The sequence below is a fragment of the Martes martes genome (genome assembly GCF_963455335.1).
Source record: "Martes martes genome assembly, chromosome: 6".
NCBI classification, from domain to species: Eukaryota; Metazoa; Chordata; class Mammalia; order Carnivora; family Mustelidae; genus Martes; species Martes martes.
The window spans coordinates 87,802,840-87,827,946 of record NC_137893.1 but is presented as its reverse complement, the minus strand read 5'-3'; the positions used below and the strand labels follow the sequence as shown (position 1 = coordinate 87,827,946).

Here is a 25,107-nt window from a genome sequence, read left to right as displayed (position 1 = left end):
GTACAGCCAGGAAGAAGCCCGAGAGAGAGGACAGGTGCAGGAGGGGCTATCTCTCCTCTGGTCCCAGGACTCTTGTGGAGGCTGAGACTCTGAGATGGGGGTTCAGCCTGGGTGCCCCCCCCATCTACTTCCATGCTCACCTGACGGATAAGGGAGGCGTAGGTGAAGGGAGGCCTGACATCGGCGTTCTTGTAGAACTCATGATTCTGGGCCAGCTCTGGGGAAGAGAGGCAGAGGGTGGGGTAGCCAGATGGGGGATCCAGCTTAGGGGAGAAACGACCCTCCTGGAAGTCCTTACCTGAGGAGATGGGGGAGCAGAACTTGTCACTGCTCCTCCGGCGGGCGGGGCCCCCGCTGTGCAGGGAAGCAGAGCTGAGACCGGGGGGCCGTAGAGGGGTGACGGGGGCAGCAGCCGAGGTCGGGGGGTGCACGAGACCATCTGGGAACGAGTCTGCTGCGGAGACGGTCACCTTGGAGAATGAGGAGGAGCTGGGGACTGGGTTCAGCTGTGAGCAATGGGGAGGGTGCTGAGTCCAGTGCCCAGGGTGGGGGTGCCAGGGGTCCTGGGAGGGTCGCAGGGAGGGGAGAGTCACTCACGGGCTGGTTGAAGGGCTTGGGCTCGGAGGGCCGCATGTGCAGGTGGGCCATCATGGCCTGCAGCCTCTCGCTCTCCTTGGCGAGCTGTGGAGAGGTGGGAGGTGAGCCAGGGCTGAGCCCCCAAGGGGTCCAGTCCTCTTCCTCCTCCGCATCCCAACTCTCTCCAACCAGACACCCGAGAAAAACCCTCTCCCACCACTCCTCTCCTTCACAGATTAGCCTCTGGCTCCTCTGTCCCCTGCTCCTAGAAGGCCTCGGCTCTGCTCCGTCCCTTGCTACCCTCGAGGCCAGGGCCTGGGGCTGCCGGCCCGATGAAGGCCTCGCCACTTCTCCTCCAGACCGTGAGTCCCAGGCTCGAGCTACAGGTCAGGGGCCCCCTCGCTAACAACACACGCTTTTTCTCCTCCTCCAAGGCAGAGGCTGTGGTTGAACAACACCCAAGTTCAGTGGCACTTGTGTGTGAGAGGGGCCTCGCGCCATGAATGGAAACACAGGAATGGATGAATGATTCATTCACCCCCATTCATAAATTCAATAGGTCTTTCACAACTACCCACTCAGGGCAGGGCGCTCTGCTAGGTGCCAGAGGGAAATGGGTAAATGTCCCTCACTCTGCCTGCTGGACTGTCCTGAGTACTACATGCTACAGGGTGTAGACTCGGGGGCCAGACCGCCGTGCTTCTGACCCCGACTCGGCCACCCGCTGGGGTGAGTGACCAGAGCAACAAGTCACTTCACCTCTCTGGGCCTCAGTTTTCCCTGTCTATAAAGTGGGGATGAGAATAGCACCTGCCATATACGGCTGTTTAGAGGATTCCCGGAGTTCTACAGGTAAAGTACTTAAGTCAGCACCAAGTAAGGGCTCCATATGTTAGCTGTCGGCATTTTTATGGTTTTTATATGGACGCTGCTCTTCGGGACTCCCAGCAGATACACCACACCCCACCCCCCACCTTGGCTTGCTCCTGAGACTCTAACTACAATCACCTCATGGCGTTGGCACTTAGGAGCGAGAAAGCTTAAGATGACCCCTGTCCGCAAGGCCCTCTAAAGCCCTCCTGGGATGTCAGTGCTGAGGGTGGGGCCAGGCCTGGCTTCCCCCGCACCCCCCCGCCCCCGCCACTGAGCATCCTCAGAGCTGCACCTGGATCTCCAGCTGCTGGACCACCTGCATCTGCACACGGCACTGGGCTGTGCTCCGGTCATCCAGGGCGTGCTCTGTGTTGAGGTGTCTTTGGGGCAGGAGGGGGCAGAGAAGACACAGTTGGCCCCGCTTTGCCTGTGGCCACCACCCTCCCATCCCGTGCTCCCAGCCTGTGCTCCCAGCCCGTGCTCCCAGCCCGTGCTCCCAGCCCGCCCACAGCCTGGAAAGCAGACAGACCAAGAGATACAAAGGGAAAGAGGTGGGGAGAAAAAACAAAAAAAACAAAAAACGGGGCAACAGGGCAACCAAGGAAGCAGCCTTCTCGTCAGCCTCCTTTGATGTCTTTGCTAAAATCCCAGCTACAGAGAGATCTAATTGCAAATGAACTAATTAAGTAAACCTCTGACGAAGCGTGAAAACAATTTGTTTGACCCTGATGCTGCAAGGGTCTGGGAGACAGCGGAGTTAATCAGTCAGTGACAGAGCCTGGCACGGCAGTGGCAGCTGGTCGCCTCCCGCCCTGCCTGTCCACCGGCCTTCCGGCCTGTCACTAGGCCGTCAGTCTCTTGGGCTGAGTCTGGGGGAAGCAGGGGAGGGCTACGGGGAGGCGTCCTCTCCTGCTCCTCACACCCCCACACTGAGGGGCTCTGACAGCCTGGGTATGGGGTTTACTGAGGCTGCGGGCCCCTGCAAATATAGATGGGGGGCTGGGGATCAGAGAGCTGGTGGGGGCAGGGAAGGAGCTAGGCTAGACGCCCAGGAGGGGAGGACAGCAGAACAGCTGGTGGCTGAGGTCCAAAGAGGGGCAAGCTAGGTGGCCGGCTGGGGGGCGGGATAAAGGGCCCTGTGGAAAGTCTGCTGAGGGGGGTGGGGAATGGAGGGTTGGGGTGACACCTACTTGATAAACTGGCCCAGGTCTTCACACAGGGTCTCACAGCCTGGCCACTTACACTCTCCGTGTCCATAGAGGGGGTGGGAGCCTGGCGTCTCCTCGTGGGAGGAGCTAGGAGAGCAAGAGAGAGGCAGTAGTCAGGGACTCTGGAGACCCCAACGGCCCTGGGTCCAGCTCGGCCAGGCTCCCCTGCTGGTGAAGTTTTGTCCCTCATATGGGTTTCCCAGAGGCTGAGAACAATGCTGTGTGCCCTGGGAGAGGGGTAAACTTCCGGGTCCACGAGCTCCGCCTCCCTCCTCCCTATCCCTCACCCAGGGATGCCATTCCTCAGGGAGCAGATGTGCCGCGCCCTCTCCGGGCCTGGGCCCCGCACCTGTCTCTCCGAGGTGTGAGCACAGTGGGCTGTCCGTTGGGCAGGGTGTGGTGGGAGAGGGAGGGTGAGACTTTGGGGGGGGCGGCAAACGAGGTAGCGGTGGTGGCTGAGCCGGTGAGGTCCAGCCCCTCCTGCTTGACGCTGTCCTCGGCGGGCTGCCCGGGGGCACCCTCGCCCTTCCACAGCTGGGGCAGGTCCGTCGGGCACACGGCTGCTGCAGGAGAGAGAGGTGGGAGGCTGGCAGGGCCCCAGGCGCCCATGGAACGGGGTTGCGGGGAGAGGTCTGGGCTGGGGGGCACTCACCTTGCGGGAGGGTCTGGAGGGGCCCTGAGGCTTGGCCGGGCTGCAGGCTGACCAGCCCCTGTCTCTGCAGGTTGAGCAGATGCTGCTGCTGCAACTGTTGCATTTGCAGGAGCTGCTGCTGGAAGGCCAGCTGCTTGTTCCCCAGGGCCTGGTGGGGGGCCCGAGGGGGCGGGCCGAGAGGGGTACCATCAGCCTCGGGCACACCCTCCGGCCCCCACCCCGCGGCCACCCCCTCCCAGGGCCTGTCAGCCCCCGGAGCTGTCGTAGTGGCGTCTGCCGCTGCAGCCTCTCTGCTCCCGGCCCAGCTTCCATAGGGCTGCATGCCTCCTCGCAGTAAACACACGCACGCACGCACGCACGCACGCGCGCAAACACACACAGCAGACCCAGACGCTCAGCACGACGCCCTCCCTGCTCCCGCCCCCCTCCTTCCGCCTCGGCTCCCCGCACCGCAGCTGTGCTCGCCTGGAAAAGGAGGGGGGGGGGGCTCTCATCACAATGATCGATGAGCTTGTCAGGCTCCGGGGGCCACTCCCGCCTGGCGGGCACCCTTCCCACATGCACGAGTGCCCCCCTCCTGCGCCGAGGAGGGGGCCTACCCCCTCCAGCTCCTCTCCTCTCCTGCTTCTTAGATACAGGGAATCAAAGAGTCTGACGGGACTTTAAAAGATCCGCATCAGCTGGTCATCAGGACCCAGGCCTGGGGAAGAGTCGCATCTCTACTGCTCAGGCGCACACTTGCTCGCTTGCTCGCTGTAGGTCTGGAGCTCCGCTCTCTCCCTGTCTCCCGCCAGCACCTCCTCCCCGCCCCCCCCCCCCCCCCCCCCGCCAGCCTCCGCTCTCTCCCTCTCTGTCTCCCGCCAGCAAACCGCCCCCCCCCCCAGCCAGTCAGTTCTTCACACAGGCACCGACAAGTCAGCCCATCAGCAAGTCTTTTCTGAGCCCCAGGAGCCAAGCTTGGGCTGGGTGCTCGGGAGACAGGGATGTCTCTGCCTGGCCCCCTGCCCTGGGGGTACAGTGGGGGGCTAGCTATTCAGTAAAGGCAGCCTAGAGGAAATGCAGGGAAGGCAACAAGGATGAGACCTTGATGGGGAGGCTGAGGGCATTGGGAAATGACTGGGCGTCAGCAGGGCTGCCTTCTGGGAAGAAGCCACCCAGAACTTGGCTGTGGTTAGGCCAGCAGGAGGGAGGCACAGGGGGAGCCCAGGGGCCTGGTATGGAAGCTCAGGGGGCACTGTGGCCCAGGCGAGGCTTGGGAATTCTCTGGAGGGGAAGGGCCTGATATTACAAGAAGTGGCAGAGGTTGGGGCAGGGTTGGGGGAAGCAGCGCAAGGGGTTTACTGAGGGACCAGAACCCGGGGGTGGGGGAGGGTGTGTGGCGGGCTGAGGTGCTAAGTCACTAAGAAACAAGTGGGTAGGAAAGGACCTGACAACAAGGCAGCTGGTCATGAGCAAGGGACACCGGAGGCCCGTCCTCACTAATCCGACAACACGAGGCAAGGAGGGAAGGACGGAGTGGGGACGAGGGCAGCTGGAGAACTGTGCACCCCCAGCTCCCATTCCCCCCTGCCCCATAATTCCCTCCCGGCGCTTCCTGATCTGTCTCCTATGCCCGCAACGCAGTTCTCTCCTGGCCATTGTGGGGCTCCCAGCCTCCGGCCAGGAGGGGCCCGGGGCAGCGGTCCTTTGAGGGGGCAAGTCAGGCCCCTTACCTCTTTGGGTTGCTGCTTCCCAGCCTGCTGTTGGGTGAGAAGCTGTAAGTGGAGCTGTTCTTGCTGCTTCTTGTAGTACTCCTGCAGCTGGGTAGGAGGTGGAGGGGGGCAGGGGTGCGAGTGGGTTACCACGGGCCGGGGACTGCGGACCCCAGAACAGCCCTGGCCCTGTTGTGACGGGGCTCCTGGAGGCAGAAGTAGGGAGTCTCACTGGGGTGGTGAAAGAGACACCCCGCAGGGAGATGCCCGTTCTCCTCAGTCTGTTCTGAGGGTCCCCAGCAGGGCCTGGGTGGGGAGGGAGCAGAGCAGGGACGGGGGTTGGGGGGCTTCACCCCACAGCTCTGAGCCCACCCTGCCTCTCTGTGGGTCTCCTGAATCCATCACAGCGAGGTGCCGGGATGTTCCAGTACTCTGCCCTTCCCTGGGGTTCTGGATACAGAGGCGGGCGGGTGAGACGGGGAGCATGGGGGTGCCACTGCAGGAGAGGCCTGACCCCTGACCTCTCCCCAGCTGCCCTGGAGGAATGCAGATCCATCCAGCCTGAGCGGTCTCTCTGGTCTCTCTGGTTTCTTCCCCGGCTTTGGCCAGCAGTGATGTTGGCAGTAAACAGGGTGGGAGATGGGAGGCGTAGAGCCTCCACCGCCCCACCCTCCTCTCTCCCACCTCCCAGCTGCCCTGGGGCCAGACTCACCTGCTGCAGCATTAGTGCCTGTTGCTGCTGGAGCAAGGCCTGCAGCTGTGGGGGCGACAGGATCTGCTGCATCTGTTGGGGGGTAAGCATCTGCGGCGACATCATGGCCACCGACACAGGCACCTGTGGGATTGGGCCCCATTAGCCTGCTCCTCTCACTCCCATCCACAGTATGGCCATGAGGACCGGAGGGAGACCACTGGGTTCAAATTCTGGCTCTGCCACCTATGTGCTGTGTGTCTTTGGACAAGTGATTTACCTCCCTGTTCTCCATTCCCTTGTCTCTGAAGGGCAAGTAAAAACAGCGCCCACTTCTTAGGGCTCTCATGAAGATTAGTGAGCTGAAATTTCAAACAGAGCCCGGCACACAGCAGGTGCCCAGGACGGGGGCGGGGGGCGGGGCTGTTATCGCAAGAGGCACTATGTCCAGTGACACCAGTCGTAGAACCCATATCCATGCTTAACAGGCGTTCTCCCTTAGGGATGGGGATGGGCAACACCTAGCCATTCCCAGTTTTAGCTTGGTGTGTTCCGAGAGCGTGATGTCCATGGTGGGCCTGGCCGGAGGGCAGTCTGCGGCCCCCACGGCACGAGGACCTGGACTCTGGTTCCGATCGCACACACATCACATACCCTGGCATGGCCATTGGCAGGGCATACACATAGCCAGAGCTGACCCAGGGAGGGCCCGCCATGGCATACGTAGGTGTTGTCAAGTCAAAGTGGGCTGGAAAGAACACCAAGCAGGGAGCCAGGATGTAGGCGCTACTTCTAGCTCTGGGAGGAATCTGCTGTGTGCCCTCCAGGCAAGTCACTTGCAGCCACTTCTGGGGTGTTAGTTTCCTCAAACACTAAACCAGGAACTGAACCAGTGGAGATGACGCCTTCCGGCAGTAACAGGCAGGATTCTCAGAGTGGAGGCGCTCTCCATGCCCTGCCCTGGCTTAGGCCTCTGGAGGAGGTTCAGAGAACCTAGCTACCAGCTAACAGGTTCCTGGAAAAGCACTAACATCATTCTTTTCTCCGCCCCACCTTCCTGAAATCCCTGGGGCTTTGGGGTAGTCATCGCCAGGGAGGCCCAAGTGGCAAGGCTGTCTTGTCCCACTGTTCTGGCAGGACGGGTACCCTGATGGGGCTCAGAGCCCGGCTGGTCTCATCTTCCCTCCTGCTGCCAAACTCTCGAAGCACCCCGGCCCCACCCCCAACCATTTCCCACACACAGCAGGCACTCACTGAGCGTTTACTCCCCTGAACTGAAAAACCTACCCCAGCAGCTCAGAGGCCCCTTTGGCAGCCCAAGGGTGTGGAGGGAGGGGTCCGGGCAGCCCAGGCAGGGAGGAGTATCCTGCAGGGACTTGTCTGGGCAGGATGTGACAGGTTATGTCCTCAAGGGACTGGTGACCCCTGTTGCCTCCCCCCACCCCAGCCTCATGGGTAGGGCAGGGGAGGAGGAGCTGGTGGGGGGGGAGGGGGAGAAGGACTCAGCCTCAAGCCACCAATTAGGGAACCCCCAGGAAGAGGAGTGGCACAGGAGGTGTAGTGGATCCAGGAACTTGGGGGAAGTCCCAAGGCTCCCAATTCTTCTTACACCTCACCCCAATAACTGGTGGCTGAGCCCCAGCCCTGGGCTCTTCTCCTTTATCTGCCATCTCTGTGCCAACAGCCCTGGGAGGGACACACCCTGGCTTTTTAGCGGGGAATGCTGTGTGTGAAGGAAGGCCCCCCCCGGGCCTCTGCAGAGGAGCCTTAAGTGGCAGGGTTGGGATTCAAGCTCAGGTCTGTGAACTCCATGGCTCCTGGTGTTTCCCCTTGTCCACACTGCTTTCCCTACCTCGGAGCAGATCTTGAGGAAGGTTAGGAAGTGTGGGCAGAAACTGAATTATCCAGGGAGCGGAGGGGTCGAGGAGGCTGGAGAGCCAAAGGCCAACCTCCCTTTTCACAACTGTACCTGGAGGAGACCCTAGAAAGCCAGGCCGTGGGGGTCTTCTGGTCCTCACTCTCGGAGGGGCCTGGGCGAGGGGGCAGACAGTGGCACAGACCCACACCCTTTGCCGAGGCAGCCTGTGTGCCTTGCTGGGTGCCCTTGAGGCTGGGAGGCCGCTCAGCCGTTCTTTTCTTTCCTCCACCTTCGGGGGTGCCCACCATGGTGGCAGGGAGCTCAGAGTCCTGGATTTCTGAGTCAGGTGACCTAGGCTCCTGTTCCTGAGGCTAACTATTCTTTGAAATCACCTTGGCGCCTCACCTTTTCCACCCAGACGGCTAATTGCTAATTAGGTGCCTTTAGGCACTCTGCTAAATCTTCACAGCAAATGGGAGGGGGGGTAGGGTGTCTAATCATCATTACCATTTTACAGATGAGAAAACTGAGACCTAGAGAACTTAATAACCTGGCCTGTCCCCAAAGGGACAGTGGGAATAGGGGCAAGTGAAAGTGATTTGTAGCCCATTAAATTCTATGCAAATGTAGAGAAAACTACTTTTTTTTAAAGATTTTTTAAAAAAATGTATTTATTTGACAGAGATCACAAGCAGGCAGGCAGACAGAGAGAGAAAGAGGAGGAAGCAGGCTCCCTGCTGAGCAGGGAGCCCGATGCGGGACTTGATCCCAGGACCCTGAGATCATGACCTGAGCCGAAGGCAGAGGCTTTAACCCACTGAGCCACCCAGGCGCCCCGAGAAAACTACTTTGTAAAACATTTGGGTTTTCCTCTTCTCCTCCTTTCACTCTCCTTTCTCCATGACTTTTCCAACCCCAGAAGGCACCACATGGCCGGGGCCTGACCTTCTCATCCTGGGAGGACTGAACTGGAGATGGACATGGCCCAGGCAGGGAGACAGCCCAGACACCATAGGGCTGTGAGTCACGGTGAGTGGCATACAAGAAAGGATGTGGCATTTCCTTCCTTGGGGCTTTCCTACTTGGACGCAGGGGAATGGAAGAGATGACCTTGGAAGGCCTCTCCGGCCCCCGCCGTCCCTGCCAATTGGCTGGACAGCTGGCCGCACAGCTGGCCGGAGAGGCGGCTGCAGAGACGCCTGGATTGCCTCGTGTGTACTAGTCTTCGACCAGGGGGTCAAGAGAGGTCAGGGAGGGGGCTGCTGAGTGCTTGCTGAGCTCCTGGGCTGGCTGACACCATCCCCCCACACCCCTCAGGGTTCTGAGGATGGAGCTGGAGCTCCCCTGGTGTCCCCGCTGACCCCTCGCTAGGCTAGGATGGGTCAGGATAGACACTGTCAGCTTGTCAGCTCAGCAAGGCCCATGAGTCACTGTCTGGAGAGTGGCCAGGGCAGCTAAATGCTTACTAAAGGCCTGGCAGTGTGAACCGTGGGCTAAATGCCCACAGCTGCCTCCAGCCCCTTCCGCAGGGCCCCGGCCCAGGCCCAGGCCCCTGGGTCCTCTCCACCCACGGTATGTACAGTGTGCTGGGCTGGCTGGCGGCTTACAGAGAGGATGCTTGTCCATGGGGAGGCTGAGCACCCCACAGATGCAATTTGGTGTTAGAATCAAGGACCCAAACTCAACCTCTGAAGTGGGGTCTAGGGTCACTGGCTCAAGTGGGGACACCAGGCTGAAGCCTGGTTTAGGTTAAACTCCCTTGCAGATGACCAGAAGGAAGTGCTCAGACTAGTTCTGGGCTGGGGCTGCAGCAAGAAAGAAGTGGTGGGGCACCAAGATAAATTTCCAGAAATTCTGGAAGGGTCAGCCTCAGGGGCAATGACAAGCTGCATGGAGGCTGGGCAGAGCTAAGGGGTCTGGCCCTAGACGCCATCCCCTCTGCACCCCAAAACTCCCAGCTAACTTTGCTGCCTTCTGTAACTGACTTCTCCCAGCCTGGGGCCCAGGCCAGGGCACAAACTAGGCCATCTCTGGAGCTGGAGACAAACATGGTTCTAGAAACTTCAGAAGCTGGCTCCGGGAGAGGGGAGGTGAGGCAGCCAATCCTGCCTCGCCCTGGGGAGCAGCATTGTTATGTGGGGGCCACCGGAAACGGGTGGCCATCTACCTTTTTTCATTAATGACTTCACTCACAGAGAGGTTATTTGAAGGCCCTGGGCCCCACTCAGGGACAGAAGCTTTACCTCCTTAGAAACTGTGAACCTAAGGGTGGGGATGAGAGGCAAGGAAGGTATCCAGGTTGGAAGAGGGTCCACAGCTGGATCTCCAGGCTCCTGGGGAAGTTCAGACATGGCCCATGAACCCCATCTCCCTGAACCCAGAGACTCATCTGGCTGGGACTCTGCACCTGGGGATTGCTAGCGTTCACTGTTGTGCTGAGCACACGTGACATCACAGCGCAGACATTAAAGTCTAAATTCTGGGGCCAGTTGTTTGGGGTCATATCCTGACTCAAGTGACTCAACCTATCTGGGCCAAGGTCTCCTTATCTTCTCATAACAGCATCTCTAGACCCCACAGGATTGTGAGGATAAAGGGAGACAAATGACACATGTAAAGCACTTAGTGTCTGCCCCATGGTCAGCAGTCTGTAAATGCTGTTAGTTTCATTAGTCCTGAGCAAGTATTTGATGAATGGATGAATCAGTCAATGATTTGGAGGAGGAGGCAAGAAGAGAGGCCTGAGAAAACGATCATTTGCTCTGTCTCTCTGACCAAACCTCTGCCTCTTACTCTAAGCCATTCCAGGGCTGCTCTTGTGTTGGGGAAGGGGCTCTCCTGAGGCAGATTCCATAGCCTCCCTTCCCCTCTCAATTATTTCAGCTCTCCTATCCCTCATAGCCAGCCGTAAAGTCCTTTTTTTTTTTTTTAATTTGTTTATTTATTTGACAGAGAGAGACACAGTGAGAGAGGAAACACAAACAGGGAGAGTAGGAGAAGGAAAAGCAGGCTCCCTGCTGAGCAGGGAACCTGATGTGGGGCTCGATCCCAGGACCCTGAGATCATGACCTGAGCCGAAGGCAGATGCTCAACAACTGAGCCACCCAGGTGCCCCTGTAATAAAGTCCTTCTTGATGTCTGATCTCAGTCCCTCCAACTACCATCAAGCTCCTTCCCTCCTGCCTTGGGTCAGCAGGCCCTCTCTGGCTAGGGGAACATTCCTGTTACCCCAGCCCACTCCTCCCTGTTCTTAGAAGAGGGTGTGAGGCCTGGCCCAGGGTGAGGACGACTCAGAGCAGTAGCCATTTCAGACCCAGGAAATATGTGTGTGTGTTGGCGGGGGGGGGGGGGCATTGGGAGATCCCTAATTCAAAGGGGCCCAGTCCTGATGCGATATGGGTATGAGAACCTGCTATATCATTCTGGCGTGAGAACTTTCTCTTCTTCCCATTATTTACCTTCCAGATCTGTTCTCACCTCCCCACCCAGACCACCACCTATCCTGGCCCAACTCCTCCCTCTTGAGGGCTGTCTCATTAGGTTCAAGACTTCTAAAAGAGGACCACTGCTCAGGCCCCACACCCGTCGGCCACCTTGAACTTGTTCAAACCATTTCCAAACATAAGCTTGTATGACATAAGACTCAGATACTCCTCAGAGCCCTGGAATCCCCATCCTGGGACAAAGCCTTGTCCTGGGTCCTTCTCCTCCCAGCCATCCTCACTTCCCTCCTTCCTTCCCCACCCCGCCCCCACAAACTCCAGAGCTCCTAGCTCAGGGTCGTGCTTACCCTTCCTCCCCTGGATAAACTTCCTTTCAAAGCCCGGCTTAATCCTCTCCCCAATTCCGAGCCTCCCCTGCTGCTGTGGGGAAAGGGGGGCGTGGAGGAGCGAGGGAGCAAGGCTGCAGGGCCCAGGGGGAGGGGAACTGGCTGCCCGAATCGTGACCCACCCGACTCAGACCGCAATTCTCCCAAGTTCTTTGTGACACAAAAGGTAAACAGAAGGCCCAGCTTCCCCCCACCCCCCACCTCCCACAGACCTCCCCTCCCCCAGCCAGCCAGATGGGCCGGCAAGCTGGGGGAAGGGAAAGGGGGAAAAAAGGGCAGATTGTGCAAAGGAAAACAAAAGAGACAGAGAGACACCGAGAGACAGGAAACTGGGGGGGAGAGAGAGAGTTGGTGAGTGAGAGATGGAGAGGAGGCACGTGGTGACCTCAGCAGCTAAGAGAGCCGGGGAGAGAGGGACAGGCCAAGTGACCCACGGGGATGGAGAAACAGAAACCTGTGAAGGGACGGGACCCAGAAGGCAGAGCCAGGGAAGGGAAGCAAGCAGGAGGTACCCGGAGAAGGCAAGAGCTGACTGCAGACACAAACTCTGAGCCACACACACAAAGACACTGAGCAGAGCAAGGCCTGGGCCATGGGGTGGAGACAAGAGAAAGTTAAGTTTCTTCACCCCACCCCTGCACTGACTGCATTTGCTTCTGGAAAGTTGCCTACTTTGTGGCACTGGGGACTGGCCAGAGCCATCCTCCAGCTGGTCCTGCTCGTCCCTCCGGGGCCAATTTACCCTCTCCACCCGCCTCCCCTGCCCTCCTCCTCACCTGCACGGAAGAGGCCGACTGCTTGCTGTCATTGTTGCCCGGGGAGCTCAGGCCGGAGGCCTGCTGCAGCAGGAACTGCCTGGCCACCTGGAGAGCCTGTAAGAGAGGGGACAGTTGGCTGTCAGGACAGGGCCTACCTGCTCCAACAAAGGCTTGACGGGCCTGGAGGGGGCAGTGCGGGATCGAAGGTTCAGAGAGAAGGGGGCAGAAAGGGGGAGGAAGCCAGGCTAAGGTGGCTAAGGTGGAAGGTACTGGGGATGGTGAGAGGGTCACAGGGGCACTTGGACTTGCCCTTAAGCCTATAGGTAGGAGTCCCTGAGAGGAGCTGCCAGGTTATGGGGATCAGAGCTTATACGGGCCTCACTCTGGGACCTGAGAGGTTTTGTTGGGCCTCAATGGGGGCAGCAAACAGAAGAGACAGTGGGCACAAAAGGATCCCCGGGGAAAGCACAACAGAGGGACTCCAGGTACTAATACTAGGTACTACTTGCTGGGCATCTACTCCGTGTCAGGCCCTTTATACTCGAGACCTCACTGAATCCTTCCTGTGAGGCTGTGAGGTAGGGATTATCAGTTCCATTCTACAGCTAAGGAAACAGAGTCTCCAGGAGGTGAATACTCTGCCCAGGATCCCAGAGTGAGGATCTGCGCTCAGGAAGCCTCAGCCAGGTGGCCAGTCTGGACTCAAAGGGAGTAGCACTCACTTGGGGTCACTGCACCCAGCTGAGGGGGATCAGGGCGGAGTCTCAGGTTCTGAGCATGGTGTGACCTTCTGAGTCCAGGGATCTGGGTGCAGGGCCTGGTGGTATAGGGGAATTTGGTCAAGTCCTCAAGGGTGTGTCTGAACTTCCAGCAAGTAGCTCTGACCTTACTGTGGTTGTCTGGGCTCAGAGGCCCCCGTGGCTTGGACTGGACTGGGAGTTGGCAGGGTCATAGCAGTGGGAAATGCATGGCCTTTGCAGAGGGAGCAGCTCTGGCCCATCCCTGAGCCTGGAAAGTGAGCAGTGAGAGGTCTGGTGGGAGAGTGGGGGGCTCAGGGAGGGAGGCCCAGGAAGTTCTCTGTAAGGATGGTCAAGCCCTCCATCACCCCACTCTGGATCAGTGCGGGGTTCAGAGGTAGGGGACATGGGGACCTGTCCTGAATCCACATTCCAGGAGCACAACACCTGTCGTCCCCCATGTTCCCCAGACAGTTGTGTCCAGGCCTCTGACAGGGACTCTGGCATCAGACAGGCCTGGGTTTGAATCCCAGCTGTGCCACTGACCAGCAGTACGACTGGCGTGGGCACGTTACACTGTCTTTGTGCTTCAATCTTCTGCAAACCTGGGATACCATCCATCTCTGAAACACCGGGGGACAAAACGACCCAAGCTGGGCACCAAGGTGGTCTCGTGAAGGGTCCGTTCCCTCCCCTTCTCAGGAATGTGGGTTGTCCCCCTCGGCTCAGTGAGCCAGTGGCCAGCATGGCCTCCTGCCCAGCATGCCTGCATAACGACACGTGCTCATTGCGGCCCCTCACCTCTGTCCACGCACACACACTTGTGTTTCTCCTCATGTGGACTTCTGCTCTCTGACCTCATCACATGCACCAACAAGGCAAAACCTTATGTGACACACTCATACACACTCACCGCCCGGCAAACGCTCCCGAGCGCCCACTGCATGTTTGCACACACCCTTCGGAGCCCCTTCCTTACAGCCACTGAACAGCTGAGCTGCCCCCAGCCTTGAACCTAGCTTCTCTTAGCACGGTCTATAAACACTCACTGGTGTATCTGTGGGTGTGTGGCCCCCAGCATACCTGGAGCTCACATGAATGCGCCCCTCACCAGCCCCCCCAGATCCCAGGCCTTCCCCAGCCCCTCTCTTTCCCTGGACAAGTGGCCTGGGGTTTCTTTGGCACGATTCACTTCAGAAAGTAGAACTCTGACCTCTTGGAGTCAAAAGGCTCTGAGAAGCTATGGAAAGGGGGTGGGGTGGGGGGGCGGGGGTGCAGGAAGGAAGGGAGGTTGCCATGTGGTCATTGGGAAGGAGCCCCGCCTCTTGGTGCCTGAGTGATCCTCTCCAGGTCTAATGAGTCAGACACATGCTCTCTGTCAAAAAGATGGAGGTGGGGTAGAGAGGTAGGGGGCCAGAGGTCAGGGGGTGAGCTGGGGGAAGAGAAAGCCTTGGAGAAGCTGGCTGGCCTAGGTGACCCAGAGGGGAAACACAGGGGAGGGGTTTCCAGAGGAAGTTGGGGGGCGTGGCCCCGGGAGCTGGGTTCACTCCCCACAGACTCTCTTACTTTGTGGTCCCCTGGAGCACGAAATTACAAGATTTACAGGAAACAACGACAGGCCTTACAGTCTTCATCTGTGATGGACCCTTCACTCACCCTCCTGCCCTCCTCCCACTCGGGGCCTTTCCTCCCCTGCAGGCCAAGTGACAGGTTGCCCAGCCAAAGCTGGACCCTCCGGGGATTGCCTCCACTCACATCCTCCTTCACGTTACTTAGCCCCTGCTGTACTCGAGGGGCTGTGCTGGGTGCCGAGACACAGACACACAGAACCTGGCCTGCCCTAGGACTTACAGCTGCCGAGCTGCAAGGACAGTCGCCCATCAGAGCCGGGGTGGAGGTGAGCACCGGGCCCTAGAGCCCAGAGAAGGTGGCGGCACTCGCTGCCCCTGATCGGAGTCCCGAAGGGCGAGGTCCTCAGCTGGAACAGAAGGCTGAAGTATGTTCCTGGCACAGTGACCCCCACTGTGCAGAGGAGTGAAATCGCCCAGCACATCCAGGGACCCTGAAACCATTCCCGGGCAGCGGGAGAGGCTGGAGGAGCCCCAGGGCCCTGTGGGCACTTCATTCATTCATTCCTTCATTTATTCACTTACTCACATGCATGACTGCCCACCATGCACAGGCCCTGCACTTAGAGGACAGAGAGGTGATGGTGGATAACCCAAGGTTGTTTTGTGTCATTTGCTTAGTGCTCAGCCCTGACCCAATTTAGAATGGTTTGGGTACCACTGAAAAATCATGCCATAGGTGACCAGGGTAAGGGTAATGGGCAGACCCTGGACCTGGGGTCCAAGATCCCTTCTCCAGATGGCCTGGACAGAACCCTGTCCACTCGACGTACTCCAGTGCTGCTCCATGCCCCACGCCACACCACTGTCCATGGCTGGGGACAGCACTCTGGGAGTGAGGGGTTCCTTCTAGCCCAGGATGCCCTCCTCCAGGGCGGTCACCCAAGGGAGCTGGTAGGCCGGAGACTTCCTGAAGCCCCACCGAAGTCCCATCCAGCACTCCCAACACGCCAGGCCTCATCTACGCCGGCTGCTGGTCCTGGGGCCTGATTATATCGCCAGGCTGCCTGCTGCTGAGAGACGTGGAGGATGATAGCCCCCACCCCAACACAGCCAGCTCCACTTTCTCTGATGATGCCGACAAGGTCACAGCCCCCTTGAAAACACAGATGTTGTCAAATGCACCTGTGAACCCCCTCCCCGGCCAGCAGCAGATGGTGGACACATCTGTGCAATTCACTTTGGTCCAGGCTGAACAGGGGCGGCAGGCCGAGGGGACAGAGTTCAAGAGGCGTTTGTAGAGGACTACATCTGATTGAAGCCTCATCACCTTGAGCGAGGCAGGACTTGTGTCACAGTCTCCATCTTCCAGACAAGGAAGGAAACTGAGACCCAAGGTTCCATGGGCAGGAAATGGAGTCCGCACACCTCTGGCTGCCCAGTGCCCCTCACCCCTGCAGGGCCTTCAGGAGCTTGTGCATGGTCCCTCAAAGCCTATGAGTCTGCTCTCCCCTCAGCCTGGGTGCTTCCAACTGTCTAGGGGTGAAGGGGAGGTAAGGCTGGTGCAGGCGGGTAGACAAGAACCAACACAGGAATCTTCAGAAAGCTGGCCCCATGTCCCTTCCCTGAGGGCCAGAGATATCCAAATATAGCCTGGGGTGGGAAAAGGCGTTTAGAATCCCACACCAAGGAGAAACCATCATGCAAACCCTGGGGCGGGGTGTGTGCTCAGGGCAGAATGGAAAACTGGGAGTCATCCGGCCTCTTCAATCCCCTCTCTCCACCCCTTGGACTCAAAGCCTCACCCCCAGCTCTGTGGTTTAGGGGATAAGGTCCAGTTTTCCTTCAAAGGAAGCAGTACTAGGCCATTCAGTTTACAGACCCTGGTCAGGGATCTGGATCCAAATCCTGGCTCCACCATACACTGTGTGACCTAGGTGAGTCACTTTACCTCTCTGACCCTCAGTTTCTTCCTCTGAGAAATAGGCATAACCCTGCCCTTAGTCCCCAGGGCTGCTGTGAAGAGTACACGAGGCATGTGGAGTACTTAGCATAGTGTCAGGCACCCAGTGGGTCCAGAATGGACACCAACTTTTGTCTTTACTGTTCATCTGCCACCTTCTTGTCATTTGTTAGTGCCACCTGGCAGGACCCACTCACCAAAACCTCCCTCAGCCTCCACGCCCCACCTCTCCCCCTCCAGCTCAAGAACTGTCTTGCTAATGAGGGCGAACTCTCCCCCTCACCAACCCCCCACTTCCCTCCCACCCCCGCGTCAGAAGTCATTAGCAGGATCTCCACAATTAGGAACAAATGGCTTATAACGGATGGCGTCCAGGGAGGGTGGTCAGGATGGAGGGGAATGAAGCCAGAGCTTAGAGGGCAACAGGGGCTGCTATGAGGAGAAAAACAAGTCTTGGAGCAGGAGGGTCTCTTGTCCTCGGGGTGAGACCACACCCAGACCGGCATCCTCTCAATGGAGGCCAGGTGCAGGGCTGTTTACTGGTCCTTTCTGTGGCCTGAGGATTGGGAGGGCAGGGATGTGGTGCTCAGGGGCCAGATTGAAAGGGCTGACCTTGGAGAGTGGAGCAGCAGAACCCCACAGACCTGGTGAGCTCCAAGTGCTGGAGGGCATCTAGTCTCACCTTTTCTAAATTGCTGGTCATGATCTAGTGGTGGGTCAAAATAGCAGTTTAGTAGGTCAAAAAAATGGGAAAACACACACACACTCACATACAAGGAAGCATCAGAGGTATTAGGTAAGCAGAAGCATTGTTTCAAGAAACTGTGCTAGAGCTCGGCTCCAAGAAAATGTATCTTTTAGGATGGATCTTAAGCTAAATGGTTTATGAAGCGCAGCTGTAGTTCACTTCGGAGATGTGGAAATGACACAGAGAGGGACAGTGATGTGCCCAAAGTCACACAGTAGCAGAGGCAGAACCTGAATCCCCTGGACCTGACAGGGTCTTTGCGCAGGGAAGCAGAGCCATGAGTGGCTGGGCAAGATGGAGGACCTTCTGGCAAATTCTGGTTTAATTTGGATTGTGGGGAGGGGCAGCCAAAATAAAATCCAAACTTCTTTTGTCTGCACCTAGCTAATTCTGGCAAAACTGAGATAGAAATTGTCTTGATAATTTCCACTGGGGCTGTCTAGATTTAGGGGAAGGGGCACAGGAGGACACTTGGGGAGGTGGTGGTTAGCCTATCCCAAACCTGAAAAGAGCCCCCGGAAAGCCCATGACCTGTCCCCAGCCTCCCTTACCCTCAGCCATACTACGACTCCCTATTCATTTGGCAGTACTCTAGCGAGGATGTGTGAAGCCCCACAGGGCGCTCCCACCATCCCAGCCTCCGGGGGGACTCCGGGTCTTTGCTTTTACAGGGTTCCGTTCTAAGGTGATGAACCAGACATGAAAACAAAGAGAAGGAGGCTAAGAAGAGATGGTGGTTAGTGTTCCAGGAGCGTTCCATGCAGGACGGCTGGCTGCCTACTTAAGCTGCGTGGCCAGGGAAGGCCTCTCTGAAGAGACATTGAGTTTTAGGAGAGAACTTGTTCAGGGGACAGTATTCCTGGGGGACAAAAGCACTGGTGCAAGAGCCCTGAGGCGGGACTAAGCTCGAAGCATCATGAACTACCAAGGCCTGAGTGGCCAAGCTAAGGATCCTGCCTGGGAGGAAGACCCAGAGGTGAGCAGTAGCCAGATCATACAGGGACAAGGGTTTTCAATTGCACTCTATGCTTGAGGAAGAAATGCTGGAGGATTTTAAACAGGCAGTGATATAATCTCTGAGGGTAGATACCTAACCCACTGCTAGTAAACAGTGGGTGCCTAATAAATACTTGTTGATTGGAATTAAACAGGAAACACTTCTCTGTCCATGGCTGGAAATGCAACTCCTCTGAGGCCAGAGAGCAGAGGGAAGGGGCCCAGGGAGAAGGGTCAGAGGTCAGTGGACCCAACCACTAAAGGTACTGACCTGGGGAGATCCAGGTTCTTGACTAGCTAGGCTTTGTCCTCCAGCAGAGGCAGGAAAAACGACACGACACAGAAAAGGGGGGCTGGGAGGATGGGGGAGAGGAGACCATAAAACCCCCGAAGTGATTCTACACCTTTTTCCCTTGGAAAAAAAAAAAAAAAGCTTTTTGGAAAGGCTGTAAATTTTTTTTACACCAACCTCGTAAAAATGACATCGGCGCATTCTCAAATTAGAACCATTAAAATGAAAACCAGCAACGCGCTGATACAGGCAGGCCCACGTGGGTGGGAGACTCAGAGCCCGGGTACACAGCCGGGTTTCAGGCCCCCTGCCCCACCAAGGCCACCAAGGGCTTCCCTGCCCCAGGAGATGAGAATGAACAAGTGACCCAGAGGCTCCGAAGCCAGGAAAGGAGCTCCTCTCCGGCTCCCTGGTTCCTTCCCTGGATCTGGAAGCAGGGAAACAGAGCAGGGTGGTAGTAGCGCTGCCTGTCCCCCACCTCACCCCCTGCTTGCTCAGGCACCTCCCAGACCTGCCTCAGCTGCCCGCCAGCCACTATGGGCTCTCCGGAAGCACGTCTCTTTCCAGGTCCAGAGCCACCGCGAGCCCAGCCACGACCCTGACGCTAGTGCTTCCGCAGAAGACTCAAGTGTGGGACACAGAGCGGGGCATGTGGGACACAGAGCCGTGCATGAGGGGGCAGGCAAGTCCCTTCCCAAGGAATCCCCCTGGGGCTGCTCAGAATCAAGGTGTTCCACTGACCCGCTGAGGGGTGGCCCTCCCCACTTTAACCTTTCATGCTCAGAAGAGGAAACATTCAGGCACCCCTCCCCCAAATTCTCCTCTGTCCCCAAGCTCCCCGATCGGTACCCACAAGAACCCTGGCATAAAAAGGGGGTGGGAGAGAGACAGAGAGAGTGTCAGAATTCCATACCAGAAGGGAAGGCTAGGGGTAAGGTGGGCTGGCTCCCTCCTAGTCCCAGCAAAGCAGGACCCTGGGGGTTCCTTTTCCTGGGCCCGGAGCCTCTCCTCTGCCTTTCCCACCCGCCACTGCCCTGACACAGACACATAAAACAAGGCTGGCCTTCGGCTTAGCAACCCAGGACTGGGACAAGAGGTGGGGAGTTAAGGACCTCTCCCCCCACGACCCCTATGACCCGGGTGGCGGCCTTCTTCCCAGCCCTCTATGTCCTGGTGGACGCAAGTCCGCTCTATGCTGCAGCTGTTGGGAGTCAAGGGCTTCACAGACAGGTTCCTAAGTCTCCCCTCCAGGGAGTTGGGGCCCCCATTCTCCCTCCAGGTCCCCAGCACCTCCTGGGGAGAGTGTCATCCTAACCAAAAGAAAAGAGCAGAGTACAGAAGGTGTGAGACTGGAGAGGAGGAGTAAGTAGTGTCTGGGGGCACGAGTCCCAAGGAGAAATGGGCCCCTGACCTGAGGACTAAAGACCACTGTTGACAATGTGTGTGATGTGGGGGTATGTGCACTAATTCACCCCATAAGCCTCCCCTTCCCATCCCGTCCCCCTAGGTAGCTCGGGCAGAGGAGGGCCAGACGCAGGAGGGGAACAAAAATGTCTTCCATTCTTCTTTTCCTCCGTGCCCTGACATCCCCCCCATCTCTTAGGAGGGGGTGAGTTAAAAGCCCATTAATGTGCAGAGCCCCCCAACCCCTTTGAATATCCTCACAGGATGTGAACAGGGTGGGATTTGGCCCCGGTTGTCACAGCAACTGCGGTGGGAGTTCCCAGACGCTAGGCAACCCTCCTATGACCCTCACTGACCTGTCACCCCCGAAACCAGAGGACAATGGAAGTGCAGGCTCCAGAGGCCCAGGATGCCTTTCAGTGCAGCCGCCAGCAGCTCTGGCAGCCCCCACCCCGCCGGCCCAGCCCTCCCAGCCCCCCTGGGCCAGGGCGGCCAGGCCACGGCCCCAAGGCCTCTTGAGGCCCGCCACCTCCCACACTTGTCCCAACCCTCACTGTTCCCCATCAGAGCCCAAAGGGTTTCTGTGCTGTCCCTGGGGAACCCCCCACCCCCGTCCTGGGGACACTTCATCCAGGTGAAATCAGATTAGGGTAAGATGCAAGAACAACCTTCAAAGGAAAAAACCCTCAGAGGGAAAACAGGAGCAGAAGGAGCAATGAGGAAGGAGACTTTGCTGGGTGAAGGAAGGGGATGGGTGCACAGCTGGCGTGTCTACTGGGTCCAGGGTATTCTTGAATAGCAGCTGGGGTCATCAGCTCCAGCTGGCCAGCAGGGAGCCCGGTGTAAATAAGGCTCCAGGCATGTTTGCTGAATGAATGCACACTCCCAGGCCTCCTGCACCGAGAGACTTCCCACAGTCAGTTCCCTGTAAGGGGGTGAGACTGGAGAGCCGGTGCAAGCCCTAAGGACAGCGTGGAGGTGGTGGGGCTCTGCCACTCAGCAGACAGTGGCTTAAGAGGCAGAGGCGGGGGCCTTGGCTGCTGGGAGAAGGGGGCAGCTAGCTGGGGACCCTCTCTCTAGTCAGACAGGGCCTGGCAGCCCAGCCATGTGACCCCCCACCCCCATCCCCAGCCTCTGTTTGAACAAGCTCCCGGCCTGCTGTTGCATGGAAACGGTGCCTGCTCTTGTTCCAAAGTGATGCGGCTGCCCTCTTCAGCACTGTTTGTCTCAGCCTCCAGTCCTGTCACTGGCCTGACTTCTGACTCTCCCTGTTTATCTCCCTCCCCTCTGTCAACTCATTACTCCCAAAGGCCAAGCCTGCATTTCCAGGGCTTTTTTATCCAGAGTGGAGGCACAGAGACCAGCAGACAGAAAGAGGGAGAGGGGCTTGGAGGCCCAAGGAGGCCTGAGGAGGAGGAATGGGAACAGTGCACAGCCTGCACACCTGCCCTCGACCTCCCTCCTCTGAAGTGGCTACTCAGGGCCTGCGGGCTGTGTTGTTTTCGTTTGTCTAAGAGCTTTTAGGGCTGGGGATGGAATGCCCTCAGGCACTCAGCAATGGACCGTTTATTTAGCACCTACTATGTTCCAGGCCTCACTCCCTCCATTTCCCATAGGGGACTGTGTGACGGGGGATCAGCCAAAAGGAGGCTGTGCTGAGCTCTAGCTGCAGCTGTCCCCGTGTCACCAAGCCCAGTCAGTGTCCCCTGATCTGCAGAATGGGAATCATAACACCCACATCCCAGGGCTGGCACGGTGATTAAGTGGCCCATGTATGAGAAAGACACAAAGCACCAAACGGAGGCTAGGTTATTCGTTTGTTTGTCCTCAAAGGACTTCCTGGTTGAGGCCCAGCAGAGGAAGGAGGAACCCACTGGACCAGGCTTTCCTTTCTACAGTTGATTTACCCCACCAATAGTCAGGAACATTTGTTTTTGGGGGGGTACCAGAAAGCGTTACCCCTGAAACTTACCCCAAAGCCTGGCTCATAGACTGGGGCTAGAAGGACTGACCATAGACTTTCCTGTTAATTGAAAAAACTTACCATTTTAGTTTTGTGGGGTTCTTTCAGAGTTCGGAGCCAACAGAACTTTTTAAAGTCTATTTCCCTTGGCCCCAGGCCCCAGGCCCATAGTGAGCCCAAACGGCTAAAACGGCCCTCTGCCTGCCTCCAAATCTCCACCCCAGTTTATTTGTGAAACAGATATAGGATTTTCCAGGACTTTGGGATACTCCCCAAAACAAACAGGAATAACCTGAACGTGGAATATAGATGGCAAAACATGGCTTGTGTGCGACGCAGAGCGAAGAAACCTGACCAGTACAGAAAGTTCTGTTTCTCCTCAGCCCACACATGTCCCCAGTTTACAGATAATCTGTGTTCACCCTGCAGTTGAAGTAATTGTTTAAAAGACACTTTCCAGTGTCAGTAGTTCCCCTGAGTCCGTCCCATCCCCCACCACATTCAAAACCTTTCCTAGCCCTGTGTGCACAGAGGTGGGGGAAGGGAAGAGGTGGTTATAAAAAATGGGTGGCCTTGGAGATTTCTGGTGGGGTGTGTCTTGTTATTATTTTCATAAGGGTCAGATTTGGCCCTTTGACCTTCTGTCCCCAGTAGATGTCACAAACTCTGGTCTCTTCCCCAGAGATCCTGCTTGTTAGCAAGCCTTGGGAGATGCCAGCAAACTCCCAAGGGCTATCTCCCCAGGGGAAGGTGACAGGTCTCCACAGTGTGTAAGAGGAAGTGATTTCTGAAGTCCTCAATTCTGTCAGCATCTACATGGGCCACTTGGTGTGTGCAGAGACTTCACGCTCAAATCGCACCTGATCCTAAAAATCCTATGCTTTAGGCATCCAGGAGGCCAGGGCTCAGAGCAAGGCCCAGGACCTGGCCAAGGCTGCACAGCTGGTTAAGGGGCTGGCTGGGACTTAACCCGGGTTGGTTCAGTTTCTGTGTTAATGGTGGCTAACCAGCTCCAGGCAGGGCGCCGGCTTTGGATGGTGCAGCTCCCAGTCTGACCTCCACTCCACAGAGAGCGGTGGGAAAGGAGTTGGGGGAGGAGCCCCACTTTGAGCATGGGAGAGAACACCAGGGCAAGGTGGGAATACACATCTGTGCGCACTTGAGGCAGGGGTGGGGATGTGGGTGGGGACACGACTGTTCCCAGCAGAGCCCCCAAGGGGCAGTGCCAGCAGTGAGCTCGGAGGAGCAATCAAACAAGAGGAGGAGAATCCCAAGGCCAAGGCTGGCTGGGCCGGTTCTCCTGAACTTGTCAAGCATGATTCTCCCTTTTTCCAGGGGTGGGGCTATGGGGCCAGGACCTAGGGCCCCTGCTCTGTCACCACCAACCAGGCTCCCCACCCCACAGCCTCTCAAACTTTAGCAGCTGGTCTTGAACTCCTGAACTCTGCAGTTTAGGGTGGAATGATGGAGGGGGGAGAAAAGGAAGGGGGAAGCAGATAGGGATTCCCAGCCTGACACCTAAAAATGGAGCCCTGCCGTTGCCTCCTACTCTTGGCCTTTTCCTAGCTGCTTTGGACTCTGGTGCCTGGAAGCTTAATTTCTTCACAGCTTGAATTAGGGGCCCAGGCAGCGAAGGCAGTGAGGGAGATTTTACAGTACAAAGAAAGTGAAGATACCCCTGTATACACAGCCCCTTCCTCCAAGGAACATGTACCCTAGAAAGGGGTCTCCCTCCCGCAACCCTGTTCACTTAGCCAATGTGCAGGAGAGCACAAACGCACATTCTCACGCTCTTCTCCAGGAGTCTCTCTGTCTTTGTGGACATTTCTGAGACGGGTCCAGGCTCCCGGACCTCTTGGCCTCCTGGGTCCCACTTCTCTCCCCTGGGAGTGCCGCTCTCCCCCTGCCTTTGGATGGCCACTGGTGTGGGAGGGCGCAGAGGGAGTCCCTGGAGGCTGGATCTTTTCAAGAGGGTTACAAGTGAGGCTGCTTGGCAGGAAGCCTGGAACCCATGTCGCCAGGAAGAGAGTGGGAAGTGGCCCGGCCAGCCCCTCTGCTCCTCCGGGTTGCCGGGGAGGGGCGCCCGCTCCTACCTGTTGCTGCTGGAAGTGCAGCAGCTCTGCCGGGCTCATCTCGCCGTTGCTGTCTGCGCCCGCCGCCGCAGAGTCCCTGCCCGGGCCGCCTCCGCCAGCGCCTGCTGCCCCGGCCCCGCCGCCGCCGCCGCCGCCGCCGCCATCGGCCTGCCCGGAGATGCTGCCCACGCCGTTCTGGCCAGAGGGAGCCGACCTGATTGTCTCCGAGGCAGATTCCACCATCATGTCGCTCTAGCGGGACCTGGAGGGGGAGGAGAGACATGGGGGAGGAGCTGAGGCTCAAACCGGGACGCGGGCTACCGGGGGCAGCCACCGAAGCCCTTCGAACCCCAAACAACACACCTCCACCGCTTAACAGCCCCCCGCCCCCCAATCCTAGGGCATCTCTTCCTCCTTAACTTCCTCGAAGCGGCTCCTAGGACCCCTTTTGGGGTGCGGGCCCCCTCCCGATGTCATCCTCTCCCTAGGCTGGGGGAAGGGGCAGCTCCAGACTGAAGCTGAGGCGGCCCCACTGCCCTCCTCCCCAACATTTTCCGGACTTCAGGAGACTTTGGCCGGGAAGGGGAGGAGGTGATGTCTTCACCCTTGCTCCTGGGGAGGTTGAGGTAAGGAATCCCCCACCCCCAGCCTCGTGTTGGCCTCTCCCTCCAGGCTAGGACATCGGGGAAGCTAGAGTGCCGCTAGGATATCAAAGCACGGAGGAGCTACTCACTGGGACCAACCCTATTGCTGAGCCCCACCCCCACCAGTAATGACCTCTGTGTGTGTTCCTCACAGACAGAGACTTCCCCAGGGCAGGGCCTCCTTAGAGGGTCTCCTCCCTTAGGACCCAGAAAGGCTCTAATCCACACTTGTCCCACTAATGTGATTGCCCTTTGCCCAGCACCTATTGGGAGCCACTCAACTGGGCCTGGAGCTGGGTGGTAAAGGCAGCCAGTGGTTCCACTTCCCTGACCTGCCATTCTAAAGCCCTGGCCATACTCCATAACATTTACTATTTCTATTAGCACCATGATTCCTTCTCACAAGGATGGTGAGAGATAGTTATTATCATCCTGATTTTACAGATGGAAAAACTGAGGGTCCAGAGAATTCAGGGCAAAGGGTCAAGGCCTGAATCTTGTGCCCTCCCTCCCTCCCCAGCTGCTTCTTCAGGGGTGGAAGCATTCCCAGAAAGAAAGGGTATGTTTGACAAATGGTCAAAGGT

At 57.8% G+C, this 25,107-nt stretch overlaps 1 protein-coding gene across 3 annotated transcripts in view; it reads right to left on the bottom strand.

Annotated features, from left to right (window-relative positions):
* FOXP4 (forkhead box P4) overlaps positions 1 to 25,107 on the bottom strand; it is a 51,696-nt gene that overhangs the window by 8,455 nt on the left and 18,134 nt on the right. Inside the window, exons 2-12 of one of the 3 annotated variants that reach the window (XM_080806505.1) lie at positions 23,901 to 24,141; positions 12,155 to 12,250; positions 5,713 to 5,835; positions 5,022 to 5,108; positions 3,310 to 3,457; positions 3,007 to 3,220; positions 2,640 to 2,744; positions 1,742 to 1,829; positions 598 to 681; positions 299 to 470; positions 141 to 217 (exon numbers count right to left, since the gene is read on the bottom strand). In XM_080806505.1, coding sequence (XP_080662631.1) covers positions 141 to 217; positions 299 to 470; positions 598 to 681; positions 1,742 to 1,829; positions 2,640 to 2,744; positions 3,007 to 3,220; positions 3,310 to 3,457; positions 5,022 to 5,108; positions 5,713 to 5,835; positions 12,155 to 12,250; positions 23,901 to 24,125 — 1,419 coding nt within the window. In that variant the 5' untranslated portion in view covers positions 24,126 to 24,141. The remainder of the gene's footprint in view (positions 1 to 140; positions 218 to 298; positions 471 to 597; positions 682 to 1,741; positions 1,830 to 2,639; positions 2,745 to 3,006; positions 3,221 to 3,309; positions 3,458 to 5,021; positions 5,109 to 5,712; positions 5,836 to 12,154; positions 12,251 to 23,900; positions 24,142 to 25,107) is intronic. The other 2 variants (XM_080806506.1, XM_080806507.1) reach the window with 2 other exon arrangements.